The sequence below is a fragment of the Bombyx mandarina genome, chromosome 18 (genome assembly GCF_030267445.1).
Source record: "Bombyx mandarina strain Sakado chromosome 18, ASM3026744v2".
NCBI lineage: Eukaryota > Metazoa > Arthropoda > Insecta > Lepidoptera > Bombycidae > Bombyx > Bombyx mandarina.
Window position 1 is genome coordinate 5,698,076 of NC_143224.1, and position 17,168 is coordinate 5,715,243.

Genomic DNA, 17,168 nt, shown 5'->3' on the forward strand with positions numbered 1-17,168 from the left:
AACATGTGATGATACATAATCTCTTTGAATCAATATTGTCATAATATTGAAGTTTATTTACGCATTTACCTACACATTTTGTACATTGTATTCGATTTTAAGATGTCCTCAAAAAATCGTTTGGTTCTCGATGATCTTTTAATTAAAAACGTCAATACTTGGGGTAATATTCAATACAATATTCCGTTAAGACTTTCCAGTAATGAAACGAGAACAGCGACCAGTATTGGACTTCGTCACATTCCGGCACTTCCACACAGTTTTGATTGCGTAAGTACTTTTAATACAGTATGATTTCCACTTTCATTATCGAAATACATCCGTATAAGTTATCAATATTACCCCTTAATTAAATTTGTGTTTATCGAATACTTTTACTGTTTGATCATGCTTTGATCATGGTTGATCATGTTTTAATCATGGTGGTAGGACCTCTTGTAAGTCCTCTTGAGTAGGTACCACCACCCAACCTATTTCTGCCGTCAAGCAGTAATACGTTTCGGTTTGAAGGGTGGAGCAGCCATTGTAACTATACTTGAGACCTAAGAACTTATATCTCAAGGTGGGTGGCGCATTTACGTCGTAGATGTCTATGGGCTCCAGTAATCGCTTAACACCAGGTGGGCTGTGAGCTCGTCCACCCATCTAAGCAATAAAAAAAATAAAAAAAATGTTTTTTTTCTTTCCATGTTTATTACAAGATTCTAATATGTTTTTTTTTGTGACCAGTCATCCTAAAACTCCAAATGTATTTCTTTAATTTCTTCTTCTTAGTCCTTTATAGTCTTGGCAGAGTGGTCGTGGTCATTCATTCGGGTAGTGGTGTGCTTCACAAGACGTCGCCATACCTCGCGTACCGCGGCCTTGCTTGTGCACTCATTGATGGAACCGCTTAGAGCTGCCTTTATTTGGTCAGTCCATCGTAACGGTGATCTGCCGCGCCGTCTCCTACCCTCAATCATGCCTTACACCACAAAGCGCTCTATTGAATGGTCACCTCGTTGCGACACAAGTCCGTACAAATGTTCTTCAGTTTAAATAGCCAAATAATGTTGGTGGTAGGACCTCTTGGGAATCCGCGTGGGTGGGTACCACCGACCTGCCATAAAGCAGTAATGCGTTTCGGTTTGAAGGGTGGGGCAGCCGTTGTAACTATACTTGAGACCTTAGAACTTATATCTCAAGGTAGGTGGCGTATTTACGTTGTGGATGTGTATGGGCTCCACTAACCACTTAACACCAGGTGGGCTGTGAGCCCGTCCACCCATTTAAGCAATAAAAAAAATATAATAAAAACTGATATGACTAAATACTGAATTCCGTAATATTCAGTTAATCGGTTATCAACAACAGACAAAAGTCCATCGTATTATTATAAAGTTTGTTTTTACTTAGAAAATCGATGACCCGTTACCAGAGAGAGTTACCGGACGAGACATGGTCGTCGAGAAGGAAACATACAAGACGACAACAGGTGAATACTGCGTGAAACCGAACCCGAACAAGGCGATGGAAAGATCGGACTGCTCCATAAATTGCCGCCGAGTTATATTCATGACCGGAGTCGAGAAACGTGTAATAAATTTTGAATTTGATAATAACATGGGTCACGTTTTACAGATAAGTGTTTGATGGTTCTATAATTTAAGAATTGTGTTGAATTTTCGGTTTTTTTAGTTACAAGGAAAAAATATAAATCAACCAATCATGATATCGGAAATGAAGGATACTTTTAGGGGTGTGACAAAGCCGGCCACGGTCCCCCAGGAAATCACGGTGAAGGCACCCGATCCTGAATATATTTTTGACGTGAGTCTATGCTTAATAAGTTTAAAAACATTCAACAAAATTTCGTTGTTAGTGAACAGTGTTTGTATAGTATGACTATAGGTAACCAAATTTTTTCAACAAAATCAACCATAATAATTTAACGGTATCAATAAAAATGAAAACTATATTTTATATCTATACAAGATTTTTGGTTAGAATGATAAATTATCTTATAGTTGTGGTAATCTTTGAAAATTTTATTATTTCAATTACAATTTCAAAGGTCGTAGCAGCTGGCAGAAACGAAGCTCCAATAATACCGGAGACCGCAGCAGGATTTAGGAGACTACTAGACCCATATGTGTCTACATATAGAACATATCATAAGCCATTTTCTGCTGAAGACCAGTATGGGATTGGCGCAAAGGACCATATTACTTTTTATTCTGAATTCGATACACCGAAGGTTAAATTAAAAAGAACAGTAGTTTGAAAATTTTAGTTTAAAAAACATATTGCTGCGGTTAGCGTGGATTGTTTACTTGTAGAAGCGAAATCAGGTTATGCTCCCCGCATTTTCATGTCATTAGCATCCGTAATCTTTTACATACATAAAATATAGATATTTCATTTTATGTAGCATCAAGTATTTCAAAATCATCTGATTTTATTTTATTGTTTCTTAAACGTCTAACAGTTGACAATATGCAGGTTCGAGGATTCGGTCCAAGGCTCAAAGAAGTCTGGATGCCATTATTGTCCAAGCAACACAGAGCGGTATACGACAGAATACACGTTAAGAAAGAGTGCAAAGAAGTCGCCGCTTGCCACAATCCAGTTAATAATATCCAAGGGTACCTAATTAAATTATCTTTCAAGAACCATGATGATGTTAAGTTTGACGTAGGCCTTTGATGGCAATAATTAACCCGGGCAAGTAAAAAGCTTACATTTCTTACCACACTGAGCTGACAAATCAAATTCATGTTCGGAGGGTAATGTTACTTGTTCCTGACGACAGCTGATGATTATAGCGCACTTAAACAGCGATCCCCAAATTTGTCAGTCAAAAGCATTCTGATGCTCGCTTTAATAAAATATTTGAGTATCCTGAATGTTATAATACTTTATGGATATTTTACAGTATACTTTACTTTATGATACTTTTGTTACGTTCTAATACTAGAGATATCCAAAGATGCATAAGAAAAAGGCAAGTCGGCGTAAGTGTATACATATCCACACGTACCTATCGGCAGTTTCCTTTTATACGTGATTTTGTATTTCCGTCGGGGAAGTTGTTCTTTTACCTATTACGTACATATGTGCTTACTTAGAAAAAAAAGTTAACCTCAGATATGAATTCTGATGTCACTCATTATAAATGCTGGGTGTTTTACATTAGGCTAAAGTGCTTCAAGGTGTTGACAATTTTTTAATTCTCTTAGGGTTTTTGAATCAGAAACTAAGAAAAAATACAAGATTCCATTTGCGTCTTCGTCGCTTGCATCATGGTCACATGGAGAATCTTTCGACTTAGCACCTTTCCCGCCCAATCCCTATCAAACTAACATCGCCCCGTTTATGTACTGTAGCGATTACTGTCACATAGCTCAGGGAACGCCGCCATCTACAGTGGTAGACCAGATCGCGAGCAAGATGCCTTCTCACAAACATTGCATTCAAAGATATATCGTGTCCAGAGATTATGAACAAAAATAAAACTTGATAGATAAAATTTTGGTTTTATTCAAATTTTAATCGCTATCGCTATTCTGTTACATGTTCGAAGTATTCGGAAGAGGTGATTCATCAGCTGATTGGTTTTCGTTTGATTCAGTAAAGTTTTCCATGATACATGGGTCGGGTTTCTATAGAAATTAATATTAAAATATCTAGTTATAGGTACTAACAAAAAATTTGAATATCGTCGTTGTAAAACCAAAATCTGCTACGTGCACTTTTTGAGAATTTTACTTTTTGAACTTTTCGTATAGTCCAGTCTTAGTCTTGATCTAACTTTAATATTTATCTATAGCTTTCATTTGAGTTCTTAAAAATTCATTTCATTTGAGTTCTTAAAAATTCACTTTCATATAGAATTTTATACGAAAATGTTTTTACTCGTTAATTCAAAATAGAGTTTTTGCACATAGCAGATTATGGTTTTTTTTTTTTATTGCCGTATAGGCAGACGAGCATACGGCCCACCTGATGGTGAGTGGTTACCGGCGCTCATAGACGTCAGCAATGCCAGGGGCAGAGCCAAGCCGCTGCCTACCGTTTAATACTCTCCACAAGCCTCGTTTGAAGAAGGACATATCATCATATTATAGCGCTCGGGAAACACCGTGGAGGGGAGCTCATTCCATAGCCGGATGGTACGTGGCAAAAAAGACCTCTGGAATAGCATTGTGGATGAACGTAGTATCTCCAGGTAGTATGGATGAACTCTACTCCGGTGGCGGGCGGTGCGATGGTAAAAACGAGATGTCGGTATCATCTCGAACAATTCCTCAGAGCACTCCCCATGGAACATACGGTACAGAATACAGAGGGAACCGAAGTCCCTCTGCAGACCCAGAGGTTCCTAACGATCCGTGAGAATGGGATTATCGACAATCCGAACGGCGGTTCTACAGCGATGATATGCTTCGAGGGAGAAATAAATAGTTAAAGACAACCTGTGGTCTTCTGACGAAGCAACTAAAGCATCCGGGCACGGCGCATTCGCATTTATCAACTTTATTCTTGGACTGAAATGAATTTAAATATTAACTACGTTAATATGCGGTTTTATTTAAACGTAATACATTCACCATTACAAAAATTTGTTTAGATTTGGGTAGAATGGACGAATCTCGTTTCGGAGACCAAGATACATACGTATCAAGACATCGAACCAGATAATAGGTAGCTAACGAATTATTTATTATTTATATATTATCTACGAGCTAACGGTAGGCAGCGGGTTGGCTCTGCCCCTGGCATTGCTGAGGTCCATGAGCGACGGTAACCACTCACCATCAGGTGGGCCGTATGCTCGTTTACCTACAAGGGCAATAAAAAAAAATTTAAAATGTTTAGCCAAATCGCTTGTGTTGCTCTCAAAACATTCAAAGGGTCATAGATTTTCATAAAATGTTTAATATTATTAAAATATTATTTTTGATTAAAAGTTACTGTACTTGTTTTCTGTCTTTTTTCAATTTGGCTGTATTTTGAGGTGCTGTCTTCGAATTATTATCCTAAAATAAGTAAAGATGCCTTAATTAATATTTTGATTTTATTTCGTGTTTACCTTATCATGAAAAACTACATACCTCAGCGCATCGACAGGACTTATGTTTCGGAGAAACCATAACTTAGCTTTTCCCAAATCTATTTTCAATTTCTTTCTTCATGTCTGGATTATTCTAAAGTATAAATTTTAAGCTTAGCAATTTCTTCTTCTCAAATTAGAATAAAAAAATTAGGATTTTACAAAAATCTTACGCCAAGGCAAAGTAAATTGGGACATTTTGTTTTTTTGGATGGATCTTCACATTTTCCAGTCTGAAAAAAATAATGATTTAAATTAATAATGTTATCATTTTTCTAATTAATGTTTTAAAATAACGAGAATGTTAAATTTTAAGAATTCGAGTTTATTATGATAAGCCTCACCTTAACTTCACTTTTATTTTTATCTACTTTATTTTTATCTATTCCACTTTTATTTAAATATTTATCGCCACCCATTTTATTATATTATGTTAATATAGTCACAGTAATTACACATTTACTCTACCATCCTGCTTGCTTTATCACTTAACGAATGTGAAAACATACCTCTGGACACATCTCTTCAGGAGGAATTTTCGGCTTAGGAGTTCTTGGAGCGGGACATGGAGGATTGTGAAAGCATCGATCGGGATGACTGCACGGAGCACCCGCGCGTGCTGGCCAGTAGCAAGGCATAAGGTATGGAAAGCATGATGAGGGCGGCATGCAGTGAGGTAAATGATGGCAGGATCTGGCTGCTAAAGGCTGAGGGAGATAGAGACGATATATTATTGCAAGTTACGAAGACTCGTTGTTGTTAAAAAATCCATAGTAAAACACTAAGGGTGGTACAATTTTATTTATTACCTTTTGAAGTACGGAACTAGATCGCGGCGTCACCTCAACAGGAGAAGGCTCAAACTTAGGTTTCTTATTTAGTTTTATCTAAAATTAAACTCATATTGAATTACTTTTAATGCCGCAGAGCATTGTTTAAATATTTACCAGAGTGGCGTAGAGACAACAATGAAAATACGCAGGATAGCAGTACCTACGCGGGTAGACTCATAATATACTCAGTGATTAGTAAATACGTGTACGCGATTGTAGTATGCTGGTACAATACTCGGAGAACGTTGCTGTGTATTCTCTTGTAAGTCCCTTGGTAGGCTATTACGATTCTCACGGGAAAAGATGTGGTACTGCTATTCTAGATAGCATAGAGCCAAAGACGTCTACTTGAAGTTGACTTTTCTAACTGACTAAGGGATACTTCAACCGTATAAGTCATATTTTATTCAAATGAGACTTAAGGGAAATAATTTACAGCAAATTCGAGGTTGTGCCACTCGAAATGCCAACCCGGTCACTGTTCTCGTCGAACCCGTCGCATGCGACGAAAGGCTCGGCGTGTAAATTAGCCCACAGACACAGCCCACGGAGTTTTTCACCGGATCTTCTCAGTGGGTCGCGTTTCCGATCTGGTGGTAGAGTCTGCGAAGCACGGCTCTTGTTCATGTTAGCAACAACGTCAGGTTTAAGCCCCGTGAGTTCACCTACTCGTCAGGTTACGCTGAAGCGGTCTCTCAAGACCATCAGCTTAGGTAGGATTTTTTTTATCTAAATGCCAATACAGCGATGATTTTTCATAAGGTGAAGCGATTGCCGTTATATTGCCGCATTTTTTCACAATAGGACCTTTTCTATTTGACGCGGCCTAGCTAACATACCTTAGAAAAATAGCTGTTCGATATCCAGAAATTAATTGTACCCAAATTTATTTTAAGTTGCTGTATTACCTTTAATCCAAAACAAGTTGTACAATCCACTAAACATTTTGTTGGAGGGCAAGGTACCTGAAAAATATAATTCAACGAAAAATCTAGCAAAAACTGTGGTAAATTGAATTAAAGTAATTTTTAAATAGAAATAATTGTTTATTTACTTTGCAACTGCATTTTTCTCTCGGGCAAGATGAACACTGCAAGATGCAAGACAATATATGAATTTTAAGTTATTTTTTATCGGAATGAAATGCCAAATGGTTATCATTGTCCTAGTGCTTAATAGAGCCAATAGGAATCGCAACATGAAGGCCGTAACAGAGTTGGAAACTTGAGGCAGAGGTTTTAATTGTTCTGGAATAACTATAATAGGCAAGATATTGATCAGGTACTGATCTATGTGGGTTCAATAGCACCGCTAATTAATTTTATCACCCAATGTTGTTTTTTCCATCACGATCACAATACGATGGTTAACAGAGAAATGTTGCTTTATATGAAATTATAGAGATTATAATAACCTGGCATTAAAACTTCGTAACGGGATTTGCCCTTCAAACGTGTTACAATAAATTTAACACTTGCAAGAAATACACGCAAAATTATAAATATATGGTACGTTACTCATGAAAGATTGCATATCCTAGAGCTTACTAAAATGGAACAGAAAACTGTAATTGAATTGCAACTTACGGGCGATGGATATGGCGGATTATTCTGAAACAAAAAATATAACACAATGACATATATGTACATATTACTGAGTTGCAATTTTGTGCTTATAAGTAGTATCTCTTGTAAACCTCAAAAGTTTGGATCTCACTGTACTAATCCAATAAAATTTAATATTTCCTATATATCACACAGACCTAAAGACAATTTTATTTAGTGCGTTATAAATTCAAAACAGCATTAAGATTTTTTGGTTTTAAATATAAATAAAGTTCTTTAGAAAAACAAAAAAGAATTAACAGTTTTTGTTTTTTAAGCAGTTAAAATTAATGAACGATTGCAAACTGTAACTTACACAATAGGGTGGGCATATTCCAAAGCAGGAAGGACACGCTGAATCGAAACAGAACCCTCGACATCCACCGCACTACAAATATAAATTAGAGTTATTCGAAATATTTTGAAGTCGTTGTGGCCTATAGGATAAGACGTCTGGTGCATTCGTATCTTACGATGCACCGGTGTTCGAATTATTCCAGTACCAATTTTTCTAATGAAATACGTACTTAACAAATTTTAATGTTCACGATTTACTTCCATGGTGAAGGAATAACATCGTGTAATAAAAACCAAACCCGCAAAATTATAATTTGCGTTAATTACTGGTGGTAGGACGTCTTGTGATTCCGTGCGGGTAGGTACCACCAATCTGTCTATTTCTGCCGTGAAGCAGTAATGCGTTTCGGCTTGAAGGGTGGGGCAGCCGTTGTACTGTAAAAAATGAAACCAAATCGCAAAGTTGGTGGCGGCATTTACGTCATAGATGTCTATGGACTCCGGTTACCACTTAACACAAGGCGGGCCGTGACCTCGTCCACACTAAAAAATTTAAAAAGAAATGCACTGATAACTACTTACTTTTAAAGAAACTGGGAGATCGGTATTACTCTGTAATGAAAATGACATTGTAAGTGTAAAATTTAATCGTGTAAGTAATGTACATATTTATTTCCCATTATAATACTATATTTATTTAAATACCGGCTGTACATAGAACTATTGATCCTTTGGGACTGTGAAACAATAACGAAGAACCTTACAGTGAATCTCTGGTGGGGTTTAATTTAAAAAGATCTGATCTATTTGGAGATTCATCCTACAGAGTTCACTTCTCTTCAGTTACAGCTTTAGAATGTTTTTTCACACCCTGGTTGCAAGAAATACTTTCATGACCTGAGTCTCTCTCTTTCTCTTTATTTCATGTATATTGAGAACGCTTGTTATTCGTTCACTTAATTCTAGTCGAATGAAATTTTAGATTATTTCAACATGTTGCAATAAACAAACCTTGTGCTTGCAGCATTTCATGCCGCAGCAAACCTGCACGATAGCTGTTTGAGGAAAAGCTGGTTTGTCATCATCTTTTTTTATTTTCTTCGAAGGTCTTGTACCGACTATGGCAATGTTTGATAAACCAAACATATTATGTTCCTTATCCAATTGTATTATGGTTGATAAATACTTGTCGCTGGTACTAAGGCTTCTGTTTAAATTATCTTGTGAGTGACCGCTTGAACAGGTACTCGATGAAGGTGATGGGGAAGGAGAGCTGCGTTAAATTTTGAATTAATCAATTTTTTTTTATTGCTTATATGGGTGGACGGCCTCACAGCCCACCTGGTGTTAAGTGGTTACTGGAGCCCATAGACATCTACAACGTAAATGCGCCACACACCTTGAGATATAAGTTCTAAGGTCTCAGTATAGTCACAACGGCTGCCCCACCCTTCAAGCCGAAACACATTACTGCTTCACGGCAGAAATAGGCGGGGTGGTGGTACCTACCCGTGCGGACTCATAAGAGGTCCTACCACCAATAAATTTGGTGCTTTAGAAACAGTCTTTATTTATTAAAACTATTATTTAGTAGTACTATTACTTAGTATGAAACTTCACACCGTGTTCTTATATATGCACGACCTATAACATATTTTTTTTTGTGTTCATCGTAAGTGTAATTGTTTTATGTTATGAATATTACAAGATGACTCTCTTCTTTTGTTCTTTAATCTTGCACCGGTTAGTGCATTGAATTTTCTGCAATAACAGAATCTCGATGTGTACTTCTATATAGAGTTAAGTATGATAGGCAGCCGTTTGATTTTGCATACATCAACTAACCTAGAATCAAGCGCTTCATCGTTGTTTTTAGAGAGCCATTTCATCTTTGTTAATTTAAGTATATTTGGGTTGTCAAAACCAAGGAAATTATTTTCTTCATTTTCTATTAAATTGCTTGTGCTCTCAGATCGATTTGTTCTTGACTGTAAAAAATATATTTAAAAAAAAAATCTATTATCATTCACCGTTCGTCTTATTATTTCGTTTCCTAAGGCTCTTATTTTTTACTTACATTGGCCGCTGGTTCCGTTTCATTCTTCTGTTTAAGTCCATTGTTATCGTTTGGCGACTTTTTTTTGGATACAATTAGTTCATGCAGCGCCTTTGAACGCTCGACTAAAATTGGTTCGTCTTCGCAATCAGCCTCTTTCTAATTGAAATTGATATTTAACTAATCAGTAGTGGAGAAGGGATCAAAATGTAAAATTATATTATTTAGAACGCTAATACTAACGTTTTCTTGTTCGTTGTTCACAAAATTAAATGAAGGTTTATTCTGCCCTGAATCCCTAGTATTACAGCTTGGCCGTATATCACTGATGAGACACACGTATGTGAAATACACATTTTGTTCTGATAAGCTACTTTTCAGTTTCATATTTGATAGCTTCATTCGACAATTTGGAGATTATTTTAAGATGTCACGCGTTAGGTTGATCGCATCTGGAATAAATAACTACATTTTACAGCAACGCACAGTTTCTATGATAGTAACAAAGAAGAATTTTCGATTTCGCGATACGAACCTTTATCAGTATGTTAGTACTACGTTAACATAAAATTCACACCAGATTTTTTGGCCATTTTCCTACATTAATTGGCACATGACAGACAAGACAGTCGAAAAAAATATTTTGTTTCTTTTACAACTTAATCAATTTTGACAGTTTAATGGTTGGTCAGGATGCATACTTCTTTTTTCTTTAATAAATAGGATGTAACATATTCTTGACTTCTTTTAGTTTAAAGAGAGTATATAAATAGAATGGTTATCTTAACTTTTAGCCCATAACATCATGAACAGTATTGTTAAAGAGTTCCAGTATTTTTTTGGATTTATTACAAAATAACCACTTTAATCAATAAAGGTCTATATTTTTCCCTTCTTATTCGCTGGTGGCCTAACGGGCTCCTTCGGCTATGCGCAGATGGGTAAGTGAGCTCACGGGCTCAACCTGAAAGGATTTGCTAACACTAGCCCTAGAAAGAACAGTGCTTAGCAGAATCTACCTCCGGACCGGAATTACGACACACTGGAATGATACAATAACAACTTAATGTTATCTTAAAAATAAATCAAATCAAATCAATCAATTAATTTAAGAAAGCTATGAATATACCTAGTCAGGTCATAAATTCTGTCACATGTTTAATGTAAAATAATTGAAACAAGGTTATTCATTATGTAACCATTCATATACCAAAATGAACTTAACAAAACATAGATTCTTATGACACTAAAGTTTATTCAAAATGACCTTCGTGATTTTGAATACAGGCCTTCAATCTGCGCGGCCAGTCGTCTATCGTAGCACGAACGAGGTCCATGTCAATATCGGCGGCTGCCTTAATCAAGGATGTCTTGAGTGACTCCAAATTGGGATGAGGCTTTGAGCACGCCTTTTCCTCCAAGTGTTGCCATATCTTGTAATCTAACGGATTCAAATCTGGACTGGAGGAGGTCCAGTCTTCGTGCCGGATGAAGTCGAATTCACGCGCCGCCAGCCAGTCTTGTGTGCTCTTCGCTCTATGAGCTGGCGCCGAATCTTATTGGAATACCCAGTGCCTGTTATTGAACATGGTATGAGAAACAGGTTCCACAAGGTTCGTCAGGACTGTATTTTGATACACAGCTGCATTCGTTTTTACACCTTTCTCACAAAAATGTACCTCTGTTAAGCCCCAATAAGAAACTCCCAACCATACCATGAGCGAGGATGGAAAATGACCTCGTTGGACACGCGGAATACGGTTGCTCGCTTCTTCACTACTGTGTGCGTACACCTTATCATTTTGTTTGTTGTAGCTCTCTTCTACGGTAAAATTTTTTTCATCCGAAAAAAGAATTTCCCGATATTTTTTTCCCGCGTACCGCTTCAGCTAAGCGCGGCATCTCTTCAGTCTCAGGTCCATTAGACGAGCATTCAAACGATGTCCTGTTTTTCTTCGATATGCCCGAAGCCCTAAGTCTTCATTTAACACCCTTTTCACCGTGGTTCTGCTTAACCCCATCTGAAGGGCCAACAGTTTCTGCTTACGTTTGGGATTTCTTTGAATTCGCGCCTTCACAGCTTTTATCACTGCTGGAGTCCAAACAGACCGAGGGCGACCACTTCTTGACCTGTCATCTACACTAGAGTCTTCATTGTATCGTTTGATGGTACGATAAACGAATCTTTTGGTTATATTAAAATTTTTCAGTATGTTAAAAATTTGAATTGGCGCGTAACCGCAACGATGCAACGCAATAACTGCAACACGGTCTTCTTTAAGCGTCCACTCCATATTTAAAAATGAGTGAAATTCTAAAAAGTATACATTTTTATTTTCATGAACAATTCGAAATTCGAATTCAATAAACTTTTTTGTGGCCAGCATTCTAAAAGAAAAGTTTTTACTGTGTGACAATACTTATGACCTGACTAGTTATATAACCACACTGTAACCACGAGTTGTATTATATTATATTTACAAATATCATAAGAACTATAAAAATTGGACGCCTACGATGGGCAGGACATCTAGTGCGAACGAAGGAGACCAAAATGTCAAGACAACTACTTACTATATGGCAAACTAGAGGGCCCCGCAAAAGTCGTGGCAAGTCCAAGCTCTAATGGTTAGATGACGTAGAGCAGGACCTCAAAGATATCGGCGTCAAAAACTGGAAGGAGAAAGCCCTGAACAGAGCAGTCTGGAGAGACATATTGGACCAGGCTAAGGCCGACCCTGGGCTGTAAGGCCTAAAATGATGATGATGAATATTTTCTAAAGGGGCTTTTTAAAAATTCAATAATCTAACGTCACTGACCACATAAAAAGGTCAATGTACAAAAGCAGACCGTGTCCAAAATACTATAATTACCTCATTATCTGATTAGGAAGTCATTTTTCCTGCGTTTGCATTAGAAACAATGTTGTATCGTATTGTGAATACAGACTAGTAAATGGCCCCGGCGGATGTGTCTGCGGTTTCGATTGAGTACTTAATGGATTAAAAACTAAGCTATCCGTGGCAATATTGTTTTTATTTTAAATTTACGGGCTTTTAAAATTTTACCATTGTAATTGAGTATTGTATTTGTAATTATTTTGATAACATACTTTAAATAGAAAAATTAAAAAAAAAAATATAGCTCGTTGACTTGCTTTTGTAAGTTCTTCTCAAGGGTATGTCTCTTTGGGACTGCCTTAAGGCTTTATATTACAGTTAATAATACGTTTGAAATCCAAAATAAATAAATACTGTTGAATTTAAATAGTTATATTAACTGTTAATAAATCAGCCTTTATTAAATCACAAAAACATAATGTTTATTTTATTCAAAACATTGTTCATGTGTGTCTTTATTTTTATTTTTATGCGGGCATTCAAGTCCCATTAATATTATCAGGATGCGTAGACATCACCCTCTCACAACAATTATATACTACGAGTATCATTGTTTTGCAAAATAGAGGTAATGCTGATACCATGTCCAACAACGTGTCACTAAGTTCTTTCATACAGTTTTTTTTTTGTTCCACAAGAATCTATTAAACTTTAGAAGTTTTGTTACATGCTAAGGGTTCTTCATTGAGTGCTTATTGTACTTAACGGTTATATTACGGTTATCCTACACTTTAAATCGAAATACACTGCTGTTGAGAAATAGAATTGAGTTGGCTGTAAATACCGTTGTACTCCAGGCTCGATTTTCAGCCAGAATCAGTCTCACAGTGGTTATATTTGGTTTTTGATGTATGTTTTATGTATGCACCGAAAACAAAGCAGAAAACCGTAGCTTGGAATCGTTAAATTTAATAGTTATTTATTTAAAATAGCAATTAAAAATACGTTATTGAATAATAAGCATACTGTAATAATTTAATACGGAACAAATTTCAGATTTGACATGTCTTGCCATCGAATCAGTCACGGTTGTGGTACATTCGCTATAATATTGGATTAAAAATGTTTTTTATCGATTTTATATCGAAGTAGAACACATTTGTATGACGTAGTTTTAAGTGGTTACCAGAGACCGTGAAGATCACAACCTTCCTTGAGACTTGAAGTCGAGCTCTTGTATCATAAACAGACAATTAAACAACCTGTATAATAGGTTGGGGAAAAAGTCTTTTCGCATTATAGTTATATCATTAAAAGTTTAAATTTTAAAGAAGATAATTCTAAATTCAAATTAGGAAAACGTGTGATTTTTATTTATTTTTCGTACTGTCAAGATGAGTGAATCTAATGAAGAAAAAAAAGGTAAAAATGCAACGCAAGCCGCGAAAAAAATTTGCGATGTTTATGGACATAGTGCAGTGTCTGTGAGAGTAGCACAAATTTGGTTTAAGCGTTTTCAATCCCCAGAAGCCTCAAATTTTCTATAGCAAAAGGATAATGTCCCTACCTACATACAAGATGGCAAAAAGTTATCGAACAAAATGGTACCTACGTACTTTAGTTAAATGTAAATAAACTGTATTAAAAAATGTTGTGAATTTTCTTAAAAAAATGCGAAGAAACTTTTTCCCTAACCTATTATAATAGTAGCTATATAAATATATACACAAAATTTACTTAATAAAGATTATTTTTGAAATACAAAAACCAGAGCATGGTGTTTCACTGTGTATAATCCACGCAATTGTCCTGATTCTTCATTAGCTTCTTGTCCTGGTAACGGGTAGCTATCTGATAGTAGTTTAGGTAGTTTTTTTTGACGTTCAACAAGTATGTACTTTCATTTATGTTGAATAAAAATTTTTGATTTGATTTGATTTGATGATATCTGGCAGATCCCTGAATCTCGATAGCGACATTTTCAAGATCCATTTCGGATTGTCGGTCTGCCGAAGAAATTCACCCGCTCGATGGAAGAACTTTTCTTTGTCGTTACTAAGGTTTCTTACTTGACTCCTTAATCACCAAACACCGTTCTAGTCCCGCAATAGCCTTTAAAATGAAAAGCTTCCATATAATAGGTATTTCTTTTTCGTATCACGGGTCGCATTTTTTCTTGTTTTGTAACAAAACTTCAAAATGTATCGAATTTCTTCACTTAGTTTCACGTACAGAAGAAAAATAAAAAAATGGCGGGAAACTGTTATTAGTTAGATCTAAGTATTACTTTTTTAGAATTTATCTATTAAATAATATTAAAATCAGCGAGATATAAAAAGTACAATCAGAGATTTAACTGTAATTTTTACCAATAAAAATTGTTTGTTGATTTTTTTACCAATAAAAATTGTTTGTCTTAGATTTATCCGATTTTGTCGATGTCTCATTTATTTTAATTTGTAATTATTATATTGGTACTGCAATATTATAATACTTTAACTACTCATTTTAATATTATACAAGCACTTAATGGTCAATTACGCAAATGCTCAGTCAAAATTACAAGCGCAATGTGCTTTTTTATTACTAATCAAATTAAAAATATTTAACACTCAAAACTTAATTCCCACGGTTGGGCAATAATGTGAATGACATCCAGCCACATAAAAAAATCTACAACAATATGAATGTAACAAAAACTGATTCGCAAAGATTACCGAGCGCGGTTCGTGTGTGCTTATATAAAGTTTTCATTTTATTCGGTAAATATTAAACCGATTATTCAAAATTAAAAGTGAAAGGACATTACAATAATTCAAGTTAAGGGTTCGGCGAATGCTGTTGGAAAAGTTAGCGGAATCGTCATGAACTTATTAAGATGAAGTTATTTGTTAAGGAAATTTATTAATATATTCCTTTTAATACTGTATAAACTATTATATGTATGTATATATGTATGTATGTGTGTATATATGTATGTATGTATGTATATGTATATGTGATTTTGTATATATGTAGATATACTTTTTTTGTATGTATTCGTTACCTAATATAAATTTCATTGCACCTACCACTATTTACTCTGCACTACCTTTGGTTGACTGGTAGAGAATGCCTTAGGCATTAAGTCCGCCAATGTAAATTTTACATGAAGTGTAATAAATAAATAAATAAATAATATCATGCTTTTTGAAGTCGTCCGAATGTATGATTTGATTTGATGATTAGATTTTGAGAACGAAAATTTCTATATAAATATTTAACGCTTTTCTTTTGTTGAATTTTTTAATCTTCGTATCTCTAGTTCAGATCTAAGATGGCGCATATATAACACAGTATTTTTTTGGATGTATTGTAAAAAACATTTATTGTGAGTAAAGTTATTTATTCTTCTAACATATATTCTTGTTTGTTTATGAATTTTTAAGCAGTCTGATTTGTTTAATAGTAATATTAGTAGAGTTCAGTTTATGTTAGTTTTTAAATAAACAAGGATAATGAATAATAAATTTATAACCAAAAATTAAGCTACGCAGTAATATTTCTTGTGAGTCTTTCAAGAGTTAAAATTATGTTAATATATAGACGATCATGTAAAATGTATTTTTTATAAATTCTATTTAAATATAAGGAAGTTCCTAACGTTCACTCGTATCGAAAGTACACTAATTTGTACAATGACGTCAACATTCAACTGTAAATGTATTGCTAGTTGCTAGAGCTAGTTTGCGTTGCTAGAAAGAGACAGCAGATTACCTCATAATCTCTAACAAAGTCATTTTATGATTTATCACTTGAAACTTGAGTAGGTTGATTTCAATAAAATTTTCAACAAATAATTCTCTTATACCTATAAACGAGCAATTCTTGTATATACCTATATATAATCTGAATCTCGGAAACGGCTCCAACGATTTTTATAAAATTTGGTATACAGGGGATTTCGGGGGCGATAAATCGATTAGCTACGATTTATTTTCAGAAAATGTTGTTTTATTCGTGTTTTCAATAATCAACTTTATCGATAATCAATTTTATGACTCTTCCCGACATCTATTGGCGAATAATAATACTATTTTTACTGCTTGAAAGACACAACAAGATGGCGTTATAAAAAAAAAAAGCCGAGCAAAGCTCGGTCATCATCTAGTTTAATTTTATTTCCCTATAAGTATTTACTTATTAAACGAGGCGCACGTTAATATCTCAATTACAACTAAAGTGAAATAACGGGCTCCTCACGCTTTTCTACTTGCGTGTACGAAAACAATAACGTGTATAGGTGTTAACGTTTGCATCAATCTGAAGCCAACGCTTATAGCGGTGAATCAATATGATACAGATGTCGTCAACAATTTGTAATATTTTAACAAACGAAAAAATGTTGACGTTTCTATCTGATGAGCAATCAGAAGTTCATAATCAGAAAAAAATATAGATTAAGA

The 17,168-nt window shown here is 35.2% G+C and overlaps 2 protein-coding genes across 5 annotated transcripts; one reads left to right on the forward strand and one right to left on the reverse strand.

Moving 5' to 3' along the window:
* The first annotated feature begins 102 nt into the window (after window positions 1-102).
* LOC114246338 (uncharacterized) lies at window positions 103-3,706 on the forward strand. Its single transcript, XM_028178811.2, has 6 exons — window positions 103-270; window positions 1,396-1,575; window positions 1,678-1,809; window positions 2,054-2,236; window positions 2,482-2,624; window positions 3,219-3,706. Exons 1-6 carry the CDS (start codon window positions 103-105, stop codon window positions 3,490-3,492), a joined length of 1,080 nt encoding a protein of 359 aa, XP_028034612.2. The 3' UTR covers window positions 3,493-3,706.
* A 486-nt stretch (window positions 3,707-4,192) lies between these two features.
* LOC114246403 (uncharacterized) lies at window positions 4,193-10,623 on the reverse strand. 4 transcript variants are annotated; one of them, XR_016324596.1, is made up of 16 exons: window positions 10,418-10,620; window positions 10,126-10,334; window positions 9,904-10,041; window positions 9,672-9,814; window positions 8,838-9,099; window positions 8,409-8,438; window positions 7,846-7,917; window positions 7,512-7,535; window positions 6,980-7,015; window positions 6,834-6,890; window positions 5,902-5,979; window positions 5,602-5,799; window positions 5,266-5,325; window positions 5,094-5,186; window positions 4,959-5,018; window positions 4,193-4,526 (listed from the first exon to the last, which is right to left on the reverse strand). XR_016324596.1 is itself a non-coding variant. In XM_089734695.1 (14 exons), exons 1-13 carry the CDS (start codon window positions 10,282-10,284, stop codon window positions 5,136-5,138), a joined length of 1,308 nt encoding a protein of 435 aa, XP_089590821.1. In that variant the 5' UTR covers window positions 10,285-10,621; the 3' UTR covers window positions 4,193-4,526; window positions 5,094-5,135. The 4 variants fall into 4 exon arrangements, 2 of the variants coding, with proteins under 2 accessions (XP_089590821.1, XP_028034700.2); XR_016324597.1 differs by lacking the exon at window positions 5,602-5,799 and having other exon boundaries at window positions 10,126-10,623; XM_089734695.1 differs by lacking the exon at window positions 4,959-5,018 and having other exon boundaries at window positions 10,126-10,621.
* Between the last annotated feature and the right edge of the window lie 6,545 nt (window positions 10,624-17,168).

What these genes read in the sequence shown, in the direction of transcription:
- LOC114246338 (XM_028178811.2), top strand. Translation starts at nt 103, where the DNA reads ATGTCCTCAAAAAATCGTTTGGTTCTCGATGATCTTTTAATTAAAAAC. An exon ending in TTCCACACAGTTTTGATTGC is followed by an intron (nt 271 to 1,395) that starts GTAAGTACTTTT and finishes GTTTTTACTTAG; the next exon opens with AAAATCGATGACCCGTTACC. An exon ending in CCAGTTAATAATATCCAAGG is followed by an intron (nt 2,625 to 3,218) that starts GTACCTAATTAA and finishes TAATTCTCTTAG; the next exon opens with GGTTTTTGAATCAGAAACTA.
- LOC114246403 (XM_089734695.1), bottom strand. Translation starts at nt 10,284, where the DNA reads ATGAAGCTATCAAATATGAAACTGAAAAGTAGCTTATCAGAACAAAAT. An exon ending in GATGAAGCGCTTGATTCTAG is followed by an intron (nt 9,100 to 9,671) that starts GTTAGTTGATGT and finishes AATTTAACGCAG; the next exon opens with CTCTCCTTCCCCATCACCTT. An exon ending in ATCCGCCATATCCATCGCCC is followed by an intron (nt 7,016 to 7,511) that starts GTAAGTTGCAAT and finishes TGCATCTTGCAG; the next exon opens with TGTTCATCTTGCCCGAGAGA.